Below are 14921 nucleotides of genomic sequence, written 5' to 3' on the forward strand. Positions count from 1 at the left end.
CTTGAATTTCGGGACTGAATAGGCAGGAGATGGTGAATATTGCCTTGCTGAAGGGAGCAGAATGCTAGAAAGCTCCAGACACACGAAGGATTAGCTATTCACGTCCAATGCACGACAGGGCATCAGTCCACCCCAGCGATAGGGGGGAGACAGAGAGGGGCAAGCGCGCTTCGATGGCCAATGCCGAGTCGATCACCCGCCGGTCCACCTCCGGACACCCCCGGAATTGAAGCAAAGGGAATCCAGCATTACCCACCCCAGTAGGTTAGGACGACATGCACAAGCAGCGTGTCCAGCTCGTGGTGGCACGAGACCAGAATTCACTGGGTCAGTTCTGCTATGAGAGAGTAATTGACTCCCAGAAGATGGTTGGTGACGTCGACTAATCGGGCCGTTCGGAATTCGGCGATTCTCCCCCTCCGCGTTGCTGGCGTCCCCGCACTAGTCCCTTTCGGGCTACGACAGCGGCCACTCCCGAATTGACATAAATTGTTATGGAAGAAAGTAAGTAGTATATTATGGATAGCATACATTTCATACATTCATTGCACATTAAATCAAAATATATAGTAGCTCATCACACATACAGCCAGAATGCATTGTAGCCTTTCATTCCAAAGCGCCAACGCCAATGTCAGCCGCCAGACTCCACCTTCATTTTTCCCTTCAGAATCACGTCGACGATAGCTCTGGCAGATCGGGCCGCGGAAGAGAGGGAAGACCATCGATCTCGGCCAGTAGTTCGGTTGAGAGCAACGAATGCCGTCGACGTTGAGTATGGAAATCAGCTGCCATGGGCCGCTCCACCACTAGTCGGTCGAAATCAGACCGCAGATCACAGTCGCTGGTCGTCTCAATGCCGTCTTGCATGCGGACCGACCTCAGCACCAGTTTGCCCGCCTTAACCCAGAAGGCAAGCACCTCGGTTTCCTGAGGGAAGGACAATGCCAGTTGTCCCGGTCGGAAGACAGACGGGCTAATCTTGGAAGAAGCCTTCCTGACCCGCGAAAGCTGAAGACGCCCGTTGGCCTTGGAATCACCCACGTATACTTCGCACATCCCGTTTGCTATAATGAATCGTGTCCCGGAGGGGGACTGCGCCGCATGCACCACTCGAGTACTGAAGGAGTCGTTCGTCGTCTTGTCATCCAACATCGAAAAGAATGAGGGGTATTCTTTCGCAAAGAAGGCCGTCAGGAGAACCGCATGCTGTGTTCCATCATAGAACACCCCCGTAAAGTCCCCGTCGTTGCTTGTCCACTAGGAATAGTTAGTGGCACATTTCTTTCGATGAGAACGAAGATACATACCGACGGAAGCTTGAGCGACTTCGACTTGTCAGGGACAATGCTCCATTGCTGAAACGTGCAGTTCCACACGTCAACGTAGGCATAGTGGTCTCCAAGATGGGTCGCAATGGCGAAGTGTTTTCCATCTGGAGAAAATTGCAACTTCCTCTCGATGATAGCCTCCTGTCTCTTCCCCTGATAGGCCGTCCCCTTGGCATTGGGGGACGCGCCCATCACAGACCGGTGACCAAAGTCCGACGACCGATCCATGCCACTACCTAGCGAGACTCTCTGGATAGTTCGTGTGCATATCTCGTATACTCGAACCTGGTCTTGAAGGGTGAACGCGACATACCGATCGTTGCGTGACATCACCATGCAGGTAACGGGGAAGGTTTGGTTTTCTGTTTCGATGGTGAGGTAAGCTTGGGGAACGTCGCTGTCGTTCTCGAACACGACGAGCTCGTAGTGCTGTATCTGTTAGTATCCAATTCACGAAGTCAAGGACAACTGATGAATACACACCTGTCCAACAGAAGCCAGGACGGCGCACCGCTGGTCTCCTGCCGCGGCTTGTTGCACGCCCGGAATATCATATTTGTGACCCTTGGGCTTTTTACCGTCCCCTACGCTTGTTTCGAACCTCATTACCCAGTTGCTGCCTGCACCCCAGAACAGCAGACAGCTTCCTGAGGTCGAAAAGCAGAACCGAGGTTGACGAGGTAACTGATGTCCTCTGGCAGAGTTCCTCCTGAAGAGCGATGCCCCGCCTCCAAAAGGTAGCTTGACATTTCTGAGGTCGCGTGAAAGGGTTTTGATCGCTTGCCTGTCAAACGACTGGTCCGTCCTACTCCGCGATAGGATCGGGCTGAAGACTTCGGTCGTGGTGGCGATAGCCTGCTTGCTCGTTACCTTCGACAACGGGGCTGGATTCGAGCTGGGTGAAATCGGGCGTTTTGACGGGTCGGACTCAAGCCGTGAGGACTGACTGGTGGAGTGACTGAGAGAACTGGAACAGGACGTGGTGTCCCTCGAGGTCGAATCAAGAAGAGAGTGGCGCTGCTCTGCCTCGGAGTCCGAGAAGAAATGTAGGGCATCTGATAACTGCTCGAGAGGCTCGATCATCCGAGCATGCTGAACCCTCTTATTGCCTGGGCATAGAGGACAGTCGATATCCATCGTCAGAAATTCGGGGCTCCCTTGTAATTGCTAATCAACGTTAACACTGCACAATCACAACCGGGACCATTGAAATTCCGCTCCTACCTCGTAAGCACCTTTGTCATGGGCCTTTAAGCTTTCCTCCAGTAGCGGTCCAGGAACCGGATGCACCGCAGGGCAGTTGACGACGTAGACTGCGCTGACACGGGAAGTCTTCGGTTGAGGTGTCGGATCCGCTTCGGCTGCAGAAGAGCTCTGTAACCACTGCGTAAGGTGTTGTTGATAATCATGGGAGAATGCTTCTAATTCCCCATTGCAATCCCACATTTGCACGCGGCGGTTGATAAGCCACCGCACGAACTGGCTAGATGCCTTCTCCCATGAAGTCCGGATAGGAGCCATTTGATGCCAAGTATCCCGAATCCTCCGTGTCTGTAGGGGCGGGTGTTCTTCGGCAGTTTGACTTAAGATGATCGTTGCGAAAATGCGAAGAGGCGCGGTGTTGAACTCGTCATCGAAGGCAGCCAGGACCGTCCTTGTGAGCTTTTTCTTGATTTCCTGTGCTTGATTGAAGGACTCGTCCACTTTATATGCTGCCGGACTGGTGTAGCCCTGTTCTTGGGAAATCCGACGGCGATCAATGTGACACTGGATGATGGCGGAGTCTACTGCCCAAAGCATATCGTATAAAAGACAGAAGGACACCAACTGATCCGCATCATTCTTCATCACGTTCGTCAGAAGATCAGTGATAAGCCTCTCTGGAGCGCCCGAAAGTGGATACTAAGGAGTAGTAAGTTACTGTCCCAATCACAGAAAGGTCTCTTAACAAGACTTGAAGACTTACAAGGCCCGTTGCGAAAGGAGGAAGATAGGGCTTTCCACAGTCCAACAGGAAGGCCTGACTCGTTGACAGATCTGGGGATCCAATACTAGTTAGGGCCTTGGGCAGAAAATCACTAATCAGGAAGCGCTCGACATTTGAAAGGTCCGGGTTCCTCCAGGCCGCTCTCATGGCTCGCTCAAACTGGAACTTCCGGTCGGTATCAATCGCCTCCCCGCGCAACAGGAGCACTCGAATACCCGTGAGTAGCGTATGCGCGATGAGGAGTCTGTATCGAATGAAGTCGCCATCGGTCGATTTATGGGAGGGAAAGAGCTCGACTTTGACTTTGACTAGGTACATCAGAGCCGAGAAGATGGTCTCGGTGGGGAGCAGATAGGGCAGGAAGTAAGGGTGACAGTCGCGAACATGGCTCAAACCCTGGAGATAGGTTCGCTGGGCGTCGAAGATGGTCTTGATCCAGAAGACGGAGCGGGTGAGAGGCTCAACGGATGCCTTGGCATCCTGTTGGTAGAGCGCGATATCCAGCGCATGCTCTCCGATGATTTCGCGTAGGATGTGGGCAAGATCACGGCGGCCCAGCTGTTCCCACACGGCTGCCACCAGCGGATGTGACATGGGGAGAACCGGGATGGCAGGCCACGGACATAAGAGCGAGCGAGCAGACTAGAGTTCGATCACCAGATGACTGGTTTGGGGGGCACGACAAGGAGATCCGATCATCGACAGAGAGCCGCAGCGACAAAGAAGAAGTTGTTTCAGAGTAAGAGGAGAAGGAAGAAAGCAGGTTGAGGCGCCGTGCCCGCCTGCTGCCAGGTGACCCCGACTGATTGGGGGGGAAAGCAACCATGCCGTACTAGGACGAAAATGCCTTATGTCGGTGACCTGCAGCCCTCCTAGAATTTTTTTGTGGCCAGCTTATGCGAGGCTGCGTGTCTGTCTTACACGCTTTGCTGATTTGCTAGCAGCCCGTCACCCAGTCATCCGGCCCGCTCATGGACACGGGAGGGGTTGCAGACGCCCCAGCCTCGTTGGTTGATGATAAGTTAAGAAGTAATCCCTTGCTAGTAAGGCATTGGTGGTGTTAGCCATCGGAGAACCAACGATAGTTGAAAGAATGAGGGATTGTTATTGGAGAGGCTAGTGTGGGAACCGTCATAGCTTTGGGGGGGACCCATTGGGACTTTGATGGGCGATGGTCCGGGCTGGATCGAATGTGACAGAAGCACAGTAGAGAAGGAGGGATGGTAGGCAGTGTGTGCGCAAGAGTGGAAACGGAGAAGATCATTCCTGGCAGGAGATCGAGACGGATGGAGACGGGGAACAGGGATTGCGGGTGGAGAGAGCGACCAAAGCAGTAAGGTACCGGCCCCAGGCTGCAACTAGACGGAGCAACTAGTTGCTGTCCCCTGGTTCTTCTCCTCCCCATCATTGCAGTGGGAGGGATCTGGCTCGCTTTAGGGCTCCTTCGCTTGACTCGGTTGCGTAGGGAAGCTTCAGGGCATGTTTCACGAAGTATGACTTTATTGTTGCTTCGTCCAATGATCCTGGCAGGTTCGATGCATGGGGATAATGACCGACTTGGGATGCATAGAATGCTTACGATGTGCCTGAGAGGATGAGCGGCACAACGAGGGGGCCAAATAGCCTAAGCTAGACTAGAACCTCGTACTAACAGCTGTATCTAGTATTTACCATCTTCTAGTCACTGCTAATAACTAATTGTTACTCACTAGTCAGCTCGTTACCCCGCCATGTCTCTCATCATCCCAGTCTTTTTTCCAGGCACCATTTCTGGTAGGAGTCTCTCCCTCCTTCGGTCAGTCATTTACTCATCGCTGACATGTAGTTAGTTAGGGAAACATCCGACTTACCTGCTAACTGATTTGGTTACTGACTAGGCTGGTCCCGGTAGTACCGCCGTTATAACTGTTTTGGACCCCACGGCCCGTCCGTCTCGCCTACAATTAGCGGCAACCACCGAATGGTCAATCCCCGCCCAATCCAGCAGCTGCTGTCTGTCTGTACTCTTGTAGGCTGTCTCTCTCTGTCAGTCTGCCGCGGTCGGCTTTCTTCCATTGTGCTTACCAACCGCAACCGCCATTATTTCACTTCTTCTCCTTCTACTTCTTCTTCTTCTTCTTCTTCTTTTCTTTTCTTTTTTTTTTTTTTTTTTTTTTTTCTACCCCTCGGTCTGACATGCATGCAGTCTAGTACCCGTCCATGCAAGACCGACTGTTTCAACCCCAGGGCTTGTCTCATAGCATGTTGCCGTCCAAACCAGAACTGACGCTAAAGCATGCTTGCACCTTGCTGAGCTAGACCGAGGCACACCGAGCCTGAGACCATTAAGTTTGTGCCCTAAGTAGTGAGTACAAAGTAGTAGTGGTGGTCTCGTCTCGTGCACTGCCACAGCCGGCGGTTCCCCGTTCTTAGGCCCGAGCGCTCTAGTCCCCACTAAAGATCGTGCACGAGGCTAAATTGATAAGAAGCTATGGAATACTGTGTACGGCGGGCAAATGCAAATCCGCCGTGTTTACTGCAATCACAGCTGCTCCCAACTGCCACCCTTCTCAAATACCATAATTATAATTAAGTAGTAGTAGTTGATCTTCCCTCTGTTTTTTCTCCAGCACCCCACTGGCCATTCATACTACACTTTTTGAGGTTAAAGCGAGATGATCGACGGAACACTCCTTCCTTCCTGGTTCCGAATGTGTGTAATTTGGATATAGCACTGGTTATGATACCATTGTGAAGCCTTGACACTGACTTCATCCAAATAGCCTCCTACTGGGTCTCAGCATCTACTCATATATACCCCAGCTTCAACTCCTCTGGACAACCAAGAATAGCTCCAGTCTTTCTCTGTGCTATCTACTATTTAATCTCATATGTGCGACCGAACAGTTTCTCCTTGCATTTATCTGCATTAGCAACCCAGATCCGAATGTGTTCGTGGAGGATCGTGGATCTTTGAGAGACTGGTTGAACCTCATTCAAATAACGGTGGTCTGGCTACTCTCTGGCCTCACGTGTGTTTCATATTAACCATAGAAATGTTCATCTATACTAACTCCACCTCCAAAAATTCACACTAACCCTAGCATACCCCTCCACCTCATCCTTCCGCCAGAAGCTCTACGCTGCCTTGTGGTACATCATCTTCCTCCTCATAGCCGTCCTCCCAGCATTATGCGTAGCCGCCACACCGGATCTAAATAAAGAAGACCCAAGCTGGGCGCATGAGTTGCTCTTTGTCATGATGAGTAGTGTCCATGTCATATTTGTCAGCCCCGTCACGACAATTCTCGCATTCGGCGCCCTATTCTGCCAGACGCCGAAACTGCGGAAAGGAGTGCCGTCGCCGCGGGCTTTGAGTCTTCGAGGACTCGCGCTCCAGACAGGAGTATTCTCGGTTCTTGCGCTGACTTGGCCCTTCCGTATCATATATCTCGGACCCGAGTGGGATATACTTTCATCGTGGTTTGCGCTGTTTAATTGGTATATGTTAGTCGGTTGGGTGGCTGTGGACTCTGCGGTCATTGCACTGGTTCAGGGGATTCTGCTGTGGTTGGCGTATAGGAATAGGAAGTACTGGCGTTTTGATGAGGGGGATGAGACTGAGCCGCTGTTGGCTAATAGGGAATAATCTCATCGTCGCCAATATAACTTCTATATTCACCGACCCCGATCAGCAACTGTAAACTCAACCATATTCGAAGCCGGCACCACCACCTCCGGCCGTCCGTCATTGTCAGCTGGCTTAGTGATCACCCCGAATCCAACTACCATTACAATAGTGTCCATATGATCCTCCTTTATTCCCCAATCCCACCAAGTCCACTTGCATCCCTTGAATTGGTGTCGCATGACCTCTCCACCTCGAGCATCTTCAGGTAGATCAACCACCATTCCAAGTTTCCGCTCTTTACACCAGGTCTCGTTGGGCTGCAGAGACATAAAACCGTCGCTTGTACCCACCGTTCGTGGAACATCTTCATCCTCAAACAAAGCGTATCCACATACGCCATCGCCGCGCCAGGACTCCCACTCTCCTGTATCCTCCATGTCGGCGGGCCTTCAATCTCGAGGCTGAATATCGGCACGCCTGGGGTGCTTAGCAGTTGTTAGCGTCCTAACATCAGCGGATAAATTGGCAGAGAAGAGGTACTCACAGAGTACTGAGATCTAATTCGACGATTGGAGGAGTCAATGGCCTTGGTGGCGGCGGCGGCGCACTACCTTCAATTAATGTGAAAGAGAATCGTGCGCCTCCAGGCAGTGTCATCGGGGTCGATTTCGCCTCCAGCTCCGTGATTTCCAAATTTTCTTTATTTGTATCATTCGATCCCCAATCCCAAAGATGCACCTCACCTCCTGGCCAGAAGAGCTCGTATGTGATCCATTCACTTTTTATAACGGATCGAGATAGATTCTCCCCAAGAGGGATATCCCACGACACGGCTTCATCATCCGCACCCAAGTACCAGAGGTGAAGAGGGTTTGACTGCCGCGTTATTGGTGAGGAGCAATCTGACTGCACCTCCACCTCCATTAGGCCCTCACTGGGCGAGTCACGAAAGACCCTGAATCCTTCATTGGTGCTGGGGGACCAGTAGAAGTAGGTTGGCTTGGGTTCCTGGTGCTTCTTAGATCGAGTGATAGTCACTGTAACGAGATTCAAATTCGGGCTTTCAGTATAGAAGTTTCTGGGTGCAGTTAGAGTTACCTCCAGCGCTGGAGTATGTGGACTTTCCGATCCCTTATGTCAGTATCTTTCTGATGGGCTGTAATAATACGAGGGATACACACTGTCGGTCCGCATCGGAGAATTTTAGATACTGTTTCAAGGGGTCGTTCATGGTAACGGATATCTTGGTTGAATAATTGAAAGTTATAAGCAAGTCGTATCGGGTAAGAAGTGGAGTGTATAGAAGAAGATTCTCAGTGGACTTAGGTTACGGGGAACAGACGTCCTTATATGGAAGTGCTTGTGCGGGGTGTCGACACCACCAAGACGTAGTACATTGGTTAGCCGAGCTAAATCAATACTGTAATATTGACAACTTCATGTTTCATTCTTATTGCAATTAGCTTTGCAGCTCTTATCTTAGTTGCTTTGTATATGGTTGTGTGTTTCAATACACAGTAGTCAATAAACTGCACTAGTATTTTTGCTCGGATACGGAGTTGTTTTTGCATCATGTGATTTGGACCAAGTTCTCTCCTAAGTCCGAAATCCTTCTGATATATGTACTTGTAGAGACTGTGATCGAAGCGCCGCACGTAGGTGTTGACGATCGCGTGCTCGGGCTGAAGCAATATGGTCTTGATCAGACCCTGGACGCAATCGTCTAACTGGGTGTCGTAATTGACCGGCTTATACTGCGACTCAGAAACCTCCAACGTGATAGACTAGTATGGACCTTATTGGGCGTCGGAAGAAGCAGGGCTCTGGCCGTTGGCAAGTTGCTTGGTAGGCAACTTGACCTTTTGCTGGGGCTGATTATTTGGGGAATGGTTGGAGAAGATAGGCTAAGATTCAAGCTACGGGAGCAAATGCCTACTAAGATGAAACTTCGCCTACCGTTTCTAAAACGAGCCATGACGTGTATCCTCCAACCCTAGGGACTGGAATATGCTTGACTGGTGAGTCCCTTTCATTCTATACATGGCACTCTCTACTCTACAATCTATCCGAAGCAGTCCTTCTCTCTGTCACGCGGACATCCAATGGCCCTCGTTCCCAGACCATGTACGACATCTGCTCCGCCCAGTTGGAGCTATGTGGCATGAGCTGCAGATCAAACCGAAAAAGTAGACGAGCAAGAATCAGACGCATTTCGGCATACGCCAGACTAAAAAAGCGTTGTCAGTCGACGACCTAGCCATACAATCAGCTATGAACACAAGGGAAAGTTTACCTCTTTCCAATGCAATTCCGAGGTCCAACATGGAACACCTGGACTGACTGCAAGTTATCGTCCTTGTATGCTGGATCGCCCAGCCATCTTTCCGGAATAAATTCGTCCGGGTTGCGAAAGTTCTTGGGTGACCTCGACGTTGCCCAGCTATGAACGGATACGGCGGCCTAGTTGGTCTTCAGTCAGTGCGCAGCTCTCATCTTCAATAATCAAAAGTAGAATGGACTATATTCCAGACGCACCCCGCCTGGAACCCATTGCCCAGCAATTTCAAACCCCTCCCCAGGCACCTGTCGTGGCAACCCCGAGGGAATTGGCGGATACAATCTCCAACCCTCCTCCAAACACGCAGTCAGGTACTTCAAGCCTGCCACGGACTGGATTGTGATCTCCTCCTCCACGCTGAAGGCTGTCTCAATCTCTTGCCTGAGCTTGCGCATCTTCTCCGGATTCTTCAGCAAGTAAAACGTCACCGCCGCCAACGAGGTCGCACTCGTCTCACTCCCCGCCACAATCAACGTGGAAGAGTTATTCGCTAACTCGGCAAACGACAACTCCGGCGCCCCCGTCGACAGATACTGAATGAAGTCCTTGCGATCTGTCTCCTTTCCCAGACGGCGCATCACCTTCTCGGTCGTCTTGGCGATGTGCGCCAGCCGCTTGCGCGCCAGCTCCGCCGGGAGAAGATACCACAGCAGGAGGGACCGCAAACCGGGGAATCGCGCGCTGATCTGTATGAGCATGCTCGTTTTGAGAGCTAGGAAGATCAAGCGCACCCAGTCGTCATAGGCGCCTCGTTTGAGACAACCGAAGGGCTCGCCGAAGCCTAGGTCGCCGATAATGTCGAAGGTGCAAAACTATTTCCCTAGCTGATTAACTTGATAGACAACAAGGAATACGAGGGGAATTAATCGTTTCCGCTGCTGCATACGGAAACTCACATTAAACCAAGCGCTCATGTCCACGACTTCGCCCGAGCGCTGCTCCAACTGCTGCACGAACAAATCCACATACCCCTTAATGATGGGCTCTTGCTCGCGGATTGATTTCTCTGCAAACGCGGGGGCCAGCTTCTTTCGGAAGCGGTGGTGGTCGTGGAAGCCTGCGGTGGTGATGCTTTGGTTGCCCGAAGCGAAACCCGCATAGAAGGTGGGGTCTTTTCCCAGTTCGGGGAATTCTGTACCCGTCGGACGCCCGCTGTAGATGGACGTCCAGGCACGGGGGTCGGTATAGGAGAGTTCGTTGGGGGCATAGCGCACGACGGGGCCGTAAAGGGAGTGGAGCTGGCGCATATCCTCGTGGAAGTTACCGCGGAGGAGAGCATAGGCATACCAGAGTGGGAAGGCAGTTGCGTATTTGGGGCCTGGGTAGTTGGAGAGCGGGTGGAAGTAGAGGTTGTATAGAGCGAGGGCAGTGAAATAGGTGGGGAGCTGGATGGTGGTTTAGTGGGGATTGATTGGACATGATGTAGGTGAGAGACCAGAATAGAAGTGTAGTACTACATACCGCGATGAGAACTGGGCTTATCGCGTATAGAGGGTTGGACCACAGTGACGCAGCGACATTACTTCCTAGGATATACAACCCATGCAAGCTGGAGACGGCCATGATGCCCTCTCCCAAGGCTGTGACTTGCCTCAGCGGGCTTTGTAGCAGGATCCAGCGTATTATCTAGTGGACATGAGTTCACAAAGGGGAAGGACGGGGCGGATGTATCACTTCCTCAAATAGGAAATTTGTTCTAATTCATGTCTATAAAATATTTTCCCAACTGAAGTAAGCACAACATCAAGGTCTTCATGACCGGGCATTCTGCATTCGGTCTAGCCGCGGAGCCTCTCCGAACGGGTTAGCCAGCATCGGGCCATCCCAGTACGGTAAGGGCGCCCTGGTTGTGTTTCCTTGACCTACGAATGATAATTGGGAATGGGATGAAGGACACACAGTCATGCAAAGGTAGAAGCAATAGCAAGTTCTGGCGTAGTATATGTATTCACTTCCTGCTTATGTCCCGGGATGTCATGGACAAAAACAGCTAGTATACATTTAGTAACCCCGAACGAGGAGCTTAGTTAGTAGTTCTCGGTGACCCTAAAACATCGCCGAATCAGGTTAAATATAACGAACCAGTAAGGACCCCATAATTCCAAGATGGAGTAAATCATTGAGTCCGACCGAGCAGCGAAGTCAATATGTCCTTCTCCCAGTATCAAGATCAGGACAGTGCGGTCCAGTCAGCAGATCGGATTCCCTGGGATCCCAATTACTCAATCTTCCCCTCTAGAAAAGACCTGCCTCACTTACCTGGTGCTCCCAAAGATGCTGCGTGGGTATGGGGTGAGAATGATCAGGTAGGAAACTTCCTTCAGTCCGCGACATAACTTGAATACTTCGAACTAATTTATTCCCAGATTGGACGGTTGAACTTGTTGACACCCACACGTGTCAAAGATGCGGCCTCTTCAGAGATCAAGACTGGCCAAATGATCCGGCTAGAGTGGGTGATATTATATTACCTCTCCGCATAACCGCTCACCCCAGTTCATTGAGGGGTACTTACTTATACCTGGACTTCTATATATAGTCTTCCCCTAGGTGTACCCAACCCCCCTGCATTCGGTCGAGCAGGCTTTGTGCACAAGATCAAGCCCTTACAGGAGAACCTCATCTACGATGATCTATACGAGTCATTGAACACACAGAGCGGCACGCAGTGGGATGGATTCCGGCATGTACGTGAGAATCCCTTCTGTAGCAGTACTGTAGTATTTCAAGCTTTATTTCATTCCATTCTATTCCTTTCGTGAAGACCCCATCACTCAGTATTCTAACATAACTACTAGTTTTCACACCTTTCCTCGGGACTGTTCTACAACAGTGTACGTACATCATGTCCAACCACCCCCAATCAATTAAACCAATTCCACTAAACAAATTTTTAAAAAAAAAATAGACCACAGCCACCGACATCACAGGCTCGACCCCAACCCTAAACAACAGCATCCACCACTGGTCCGCCACCCACGGCGGCATCGCCGGCCGCTGCCTCCTGCTCGACTTCTACACCTACGCCCAGACCCATGGCCTCCCCTACGACCCCTACCAAGGCAGCGCCATTTCCTTCACCGACCTCCAGGCCTGCGGCTACAGCCAGGGGATCAACATCCTACCCGTCTCCCAGGGCGGGGACATCCCCGTGGGCACGATCCTGATGATCCGCTCGGGGTTCGTGGCCAGGTATAATCAGATGTCTCCGGAGAATAGGGCCGATATTCTTCGGAACGAGAAAACTGAGTATGCGGGGCTCAAGCAGGAGGCGGCGATGCTGGACTGGCTGCATGATTGCTATTTTGCGGCGGTGGGAGGGGATGCGCCGGCGTTCGAGCGCTGGCCGCCCCAGGAAGAGTATTTCCTGCATGAGTATGTGTTGGCATTGTGGGGGATGCCAATTGGGGAGATGTGGGATTTGGAGCGCGTGGTTGCGTTGTGTCGAGAGTTGGGTAGGTGGACTTTCTTCATGACGAGTGCGCCGGCCAATGTCGAAGGTGAGTAAGGTAGCGATATCGCTGGATTTGATGTGTTGGATGGAGGGTGTGTTTGCTAACGACTAAATGGGGTGTAGGTGGGGTTAGTTCGCAGGCGAATGCGATGGCTATTTTCTAAGGTTGGGTGGTGTTGAGGTATGCGGATAAGACAGGGAGTGGTGGATTGTTGGTGTGTGTAGTAGGGGGTTTTCCCTTCCTCTCTTGATAGCTCTCATAAAAAAATCCCATCCTTGACAGTAATACGACAAAGAACCAATCAAGTAAACAGACCAAGTACTCATCAAAATCAACCTACCATATCTTCTCTCCTACGGTATTTCCAAAACCCTACTTCCTCAACTTGAACTCAATCACCCCCATCGTCCCCGGCAATCGAATAACCCTCACCACCTCATATCGCCAATCCGCCTTCAAGATCAAATCCCGAAAATCCTGCTCACCCCGCTGCTTACTATTTGCAATCACCATCATCGCCACATCCACCTGACGAACGAGATGTTCCTCGCGCAGCGGCACCGTACCCCGAGTCGGCACAATGCTCTCATTGATCAGCACCGAGCACTCCGGGCGCGCCTCCAGCGCTGGTGCGAACTGCCGCAGCACGCGTACGCAGTCGTCGTCGCCCCAATTATGCAAACACGAGCGGATGTACCATGCCTTCACGTCCTCCGGGACGACCGGTTGTCGTTGGAAGAAGTCGTGCTGGCTGAATTCGACACGAGAGAGCAGACTCGGGTCGGCGCATTGCGAGTTTTCTGAAAACATGGTTTCCGAGATGTCTTGGACTGTGAAGGACCATGTTGGGAAATGCTGTTTGGATATTCAGTGTTTGGTTTGGTAGGCGGAGAGAGGAAGAAAGAGAGAGGAAGAAAGAGAGAAAGAGAAAGAGAGAGGGAGAAAGAGAGAGTATGAATGGGGGAGAAGATAGAGACACAACTGGAGAGATCAAGATCATACCTTGGCGAGTTCGAGGGCGACATGGCCGCTGCCCCCGCCCACGTCAATGAGTCGGCCTTCGGTGTGGCCACTAGTTTTGATCCATTCGACAAGGGCGGCGGAGGATCGATCCACTAAAAGGGTAATGTCAGAAGTATTGCAAGAGACAGCGAAGCATTGTGTGGGTGGCCACGGTACGTACACTTGGCAATCCCTTCCTGAGCGAGGGCGAATCGAACCCCCTTTTCCGGGTTGTTCTCATACCACTCGTAGAAAGGGGTGCCCCAGCTGTTTTAACATCATTAGTTTGGTTGTGGCTTTGAAATATTGATGTTTAAATTTTGGAGTGGTTGCATGCCCTACCGATATTTGAACGGCGACAGATGACTCTCTTCGGCCGCCGGATACTCCTTGAAGTAATTTGCTGTCTCGACGCTCGCTTTGTGCATCTCATCCAATCTACCATCCCGCCTTATCATCAGTAATAAAGCGGAAAAAGATCTCTTTACGAAGGGGTTCACTCTAGAGAGAAGTGGGGGAGGGGGACATACTGCATCTCCACCTGTGCCCGCAACTCGCGATCCCGGACCAACACCTCCGAAAAGGCAGTATGGCGAAACACCCCATCCTCGACCTCCTCCGCGATATTCAGCGTCGCCAGCAACCGTAGCATCCGCGCCAACTTGGCTGGATCCAGTCGCACGCGCTCGCCGAGCTCTGACAGTGTCATGCAACCGCCGCCGAGCGGGATCTGGTCATACACCCTGTGCTCAAGCATGACTTGCAGCGCGGCCAGGTCGAAGTGACTGCCGAAAACCTCGCGGTGGAAGGTCAGAGGTCCTGCAACAAGGCGGGTGAGGCTGGTGGCCGCATCCACAAGTTGGGCTTTGGTGGTGTTGAGGTCTAGCGTGGGGTCTTGCCAGAGGGGGTGGTCCGTGGAGCTGGTGAAGGTGGGTTCGGGGACATTGTGCGTGGTGAGTTTGGTGATGATGGCTTGGGTGAGGGTGTTGATGGTCGTGGCCAGGGAGAGGAGGGTTGGCGCTGGGGTGGTCATTGTGGATGAGTAGACTTCTTCTGATGGGGAGACTGTTGGATTCGAAGGCAGGAATGTGGATGGGGGAATGTCAACTACTATTCGGGGAATAATGGGTATTATAGATACTTCTGTTGCTTGTCTGAATGGGTGATGGGGATATTGCGAATTCGGGATATTGTCGAA

General features: G+C 51.6%; 6 protein-coding genes across 6 annotated transcripts; 2 read left to right on the plus strand and 4 right to left on the minus strand.

Annotated features, from left to right (window-relative positions):
- Nucleotides 1-547: 547 nt before the first annotated feature.
- On the minus strand, nucleotides 548-4120 carry BO87DRAFT_324636 (uncharacterized protein). The gene is made up of 5 exons (XM_025620070.1): nucleotides 3298-4120; nucleotides 2556-3233; nucleotides 1815-2498; nucleotides 1311-1760; nucleotides 548-1260 (listed from the first exon to the last, which is right to left on the minus strand). The coding sequence occupies exons 1-5, from the start codon at nucleotides 3910-3912 to the stop codon at nucleotides 673-675; spliced, it is 3015 nt and encodes a 1004-aa protein (XP_025484609.1). The 5' UTR covers nucleotides 3913-4120; the 3' UTR covers nucleotides 548-672.
- Nucleotides 4121-5972: 1852 nt separating this feature from the next.
- BO87DRAFT_297743 (uncharacterized protein) lies at nucleotides 5973-6946 on the plus strand (the record flags this gene model as incomplete). The annotated part of the gene is made up of 3 exons (XM_025619029.1): nucleotides 5973-6010; nucleotides 6081-6331; nucleotides 6402-6946. 3 exons carry the CDS (start codon nucleotides 5973-5975, stop codon nucleotides 6944-6946), a joined length of 834 nt encoding a protein of 277 aa, XP_025484610.1.
- A 29-nt stretch (nucleotides 6947-6975) lies between these two features.
- Nucleotides 6976-8209, minus strand: BO87DRAFT_403088 (uncharacterized protein; the record flags this gene model as incomplete). Its single annotated transcript, XM_025625738.1, has 3 exons — nucleotides 8110-8209; nucleotides 7473-8048; nucleotides 6976-7375 (listed from the first exon to the last, which is right to left on the minus strand). The coding sequence occupies exons 1-3, from the start codon at nucleotides 8157-8159 to the stop codon at nucleotides 6976-6978; spliced, it is 1026 nt and encodes a 341-aa protein (XP_025484611.1). The 5' UTR covers nucleotides 8160-8209.
- A 669-nt stretch (nucleotides 8210-8878) lies between these two features.
- Nucleotides 8879-10936, minus strand: BO87DRAFT_403089 (cytochrome P450). The gene is made up of 5 exons (XM_025625739.1): nucleotides 10728-10936; nucleotides 10163-10651; nucleotides 9464-10078; nucleotides 9222-9388; nucleotides 8879-9155 (listed from the first exon to the last, which is right to left on the minus strand). Exons 1-5 carry the CDS (start codon nucleotides 10827-10829, stop codon nucleotides 8984-8986), a joined length of 1545 nt encoding a protein of 514 aa, XP_025484612.1. The 5' UTR covers nucleotides 10830-10936; the 3' UTR covers nucleotides 8879-8983.
- Nucleotides 10937-11413: 477 nt separating this feature from the next.
- BO87DRAFT_382207 (uncharacterized protein) lies at nucleotides 11414-12884 on the plus strand (the record flags this gene model as incomplete). Its single annotated transcript, XM_025624595.1, has 6 exons — nucleotides 11414-11572; nucleotides 11633-11718; nucleotides 11806-11953; nucleotides 12065-12100; nucleotides 12175-12766; nucleotides 12844-12884. The coding sequence occupies 6 exons, from the start codon at nucleotides 11414-11416 to the stop codon at nucleotides 12882-12884; spliced, it is 1062 nt and encodes a 353-aa protein (XP_025484613.1).
- A 209-nt stretch (nucleotides 12885-13093) lies between these two features.
- Nucleotides 13094-14756, minus strand: BO87DRAFT_403090 (sterigmatocystin 8-O-methyltransferase precursor; the record flags this gene model as incomplete). The annotated part of the gene is made up of 5 exons (XM_025625740.1): nucleotides 13094-13576; nucleotides 13724-13836; nucleotides 13905-13990; nucleotides 14066-14173; nucleotides 14254-14756. 5 exons carry the CDS (start codon nucleotides 14754-14756, stop codon nucleotides 13094-13096), a joined length of 1293 nt encoding a protein of 430 aa, XP_025484614.1.
- Nucleotides 14757-14921: the final 165 nt, after the last annotated feature.

The sequence above is a fragment of the Aspergillus neoniger genome (genome assembly GCF_003184625.1).
Source record: "Aspergillus neoniger CBS 115656 unplaced genomic scaffold BO87scaffold_2, whole genome shotgun sequence".
NCBI classification, from domain to species: domain Eukaryota; kingdom Fungi; phylum Ascomycota; class Eurotiomycetes; order Eurotiales; family Aspergillaceae; genus Aspergillus; species Aspergillus neoniger.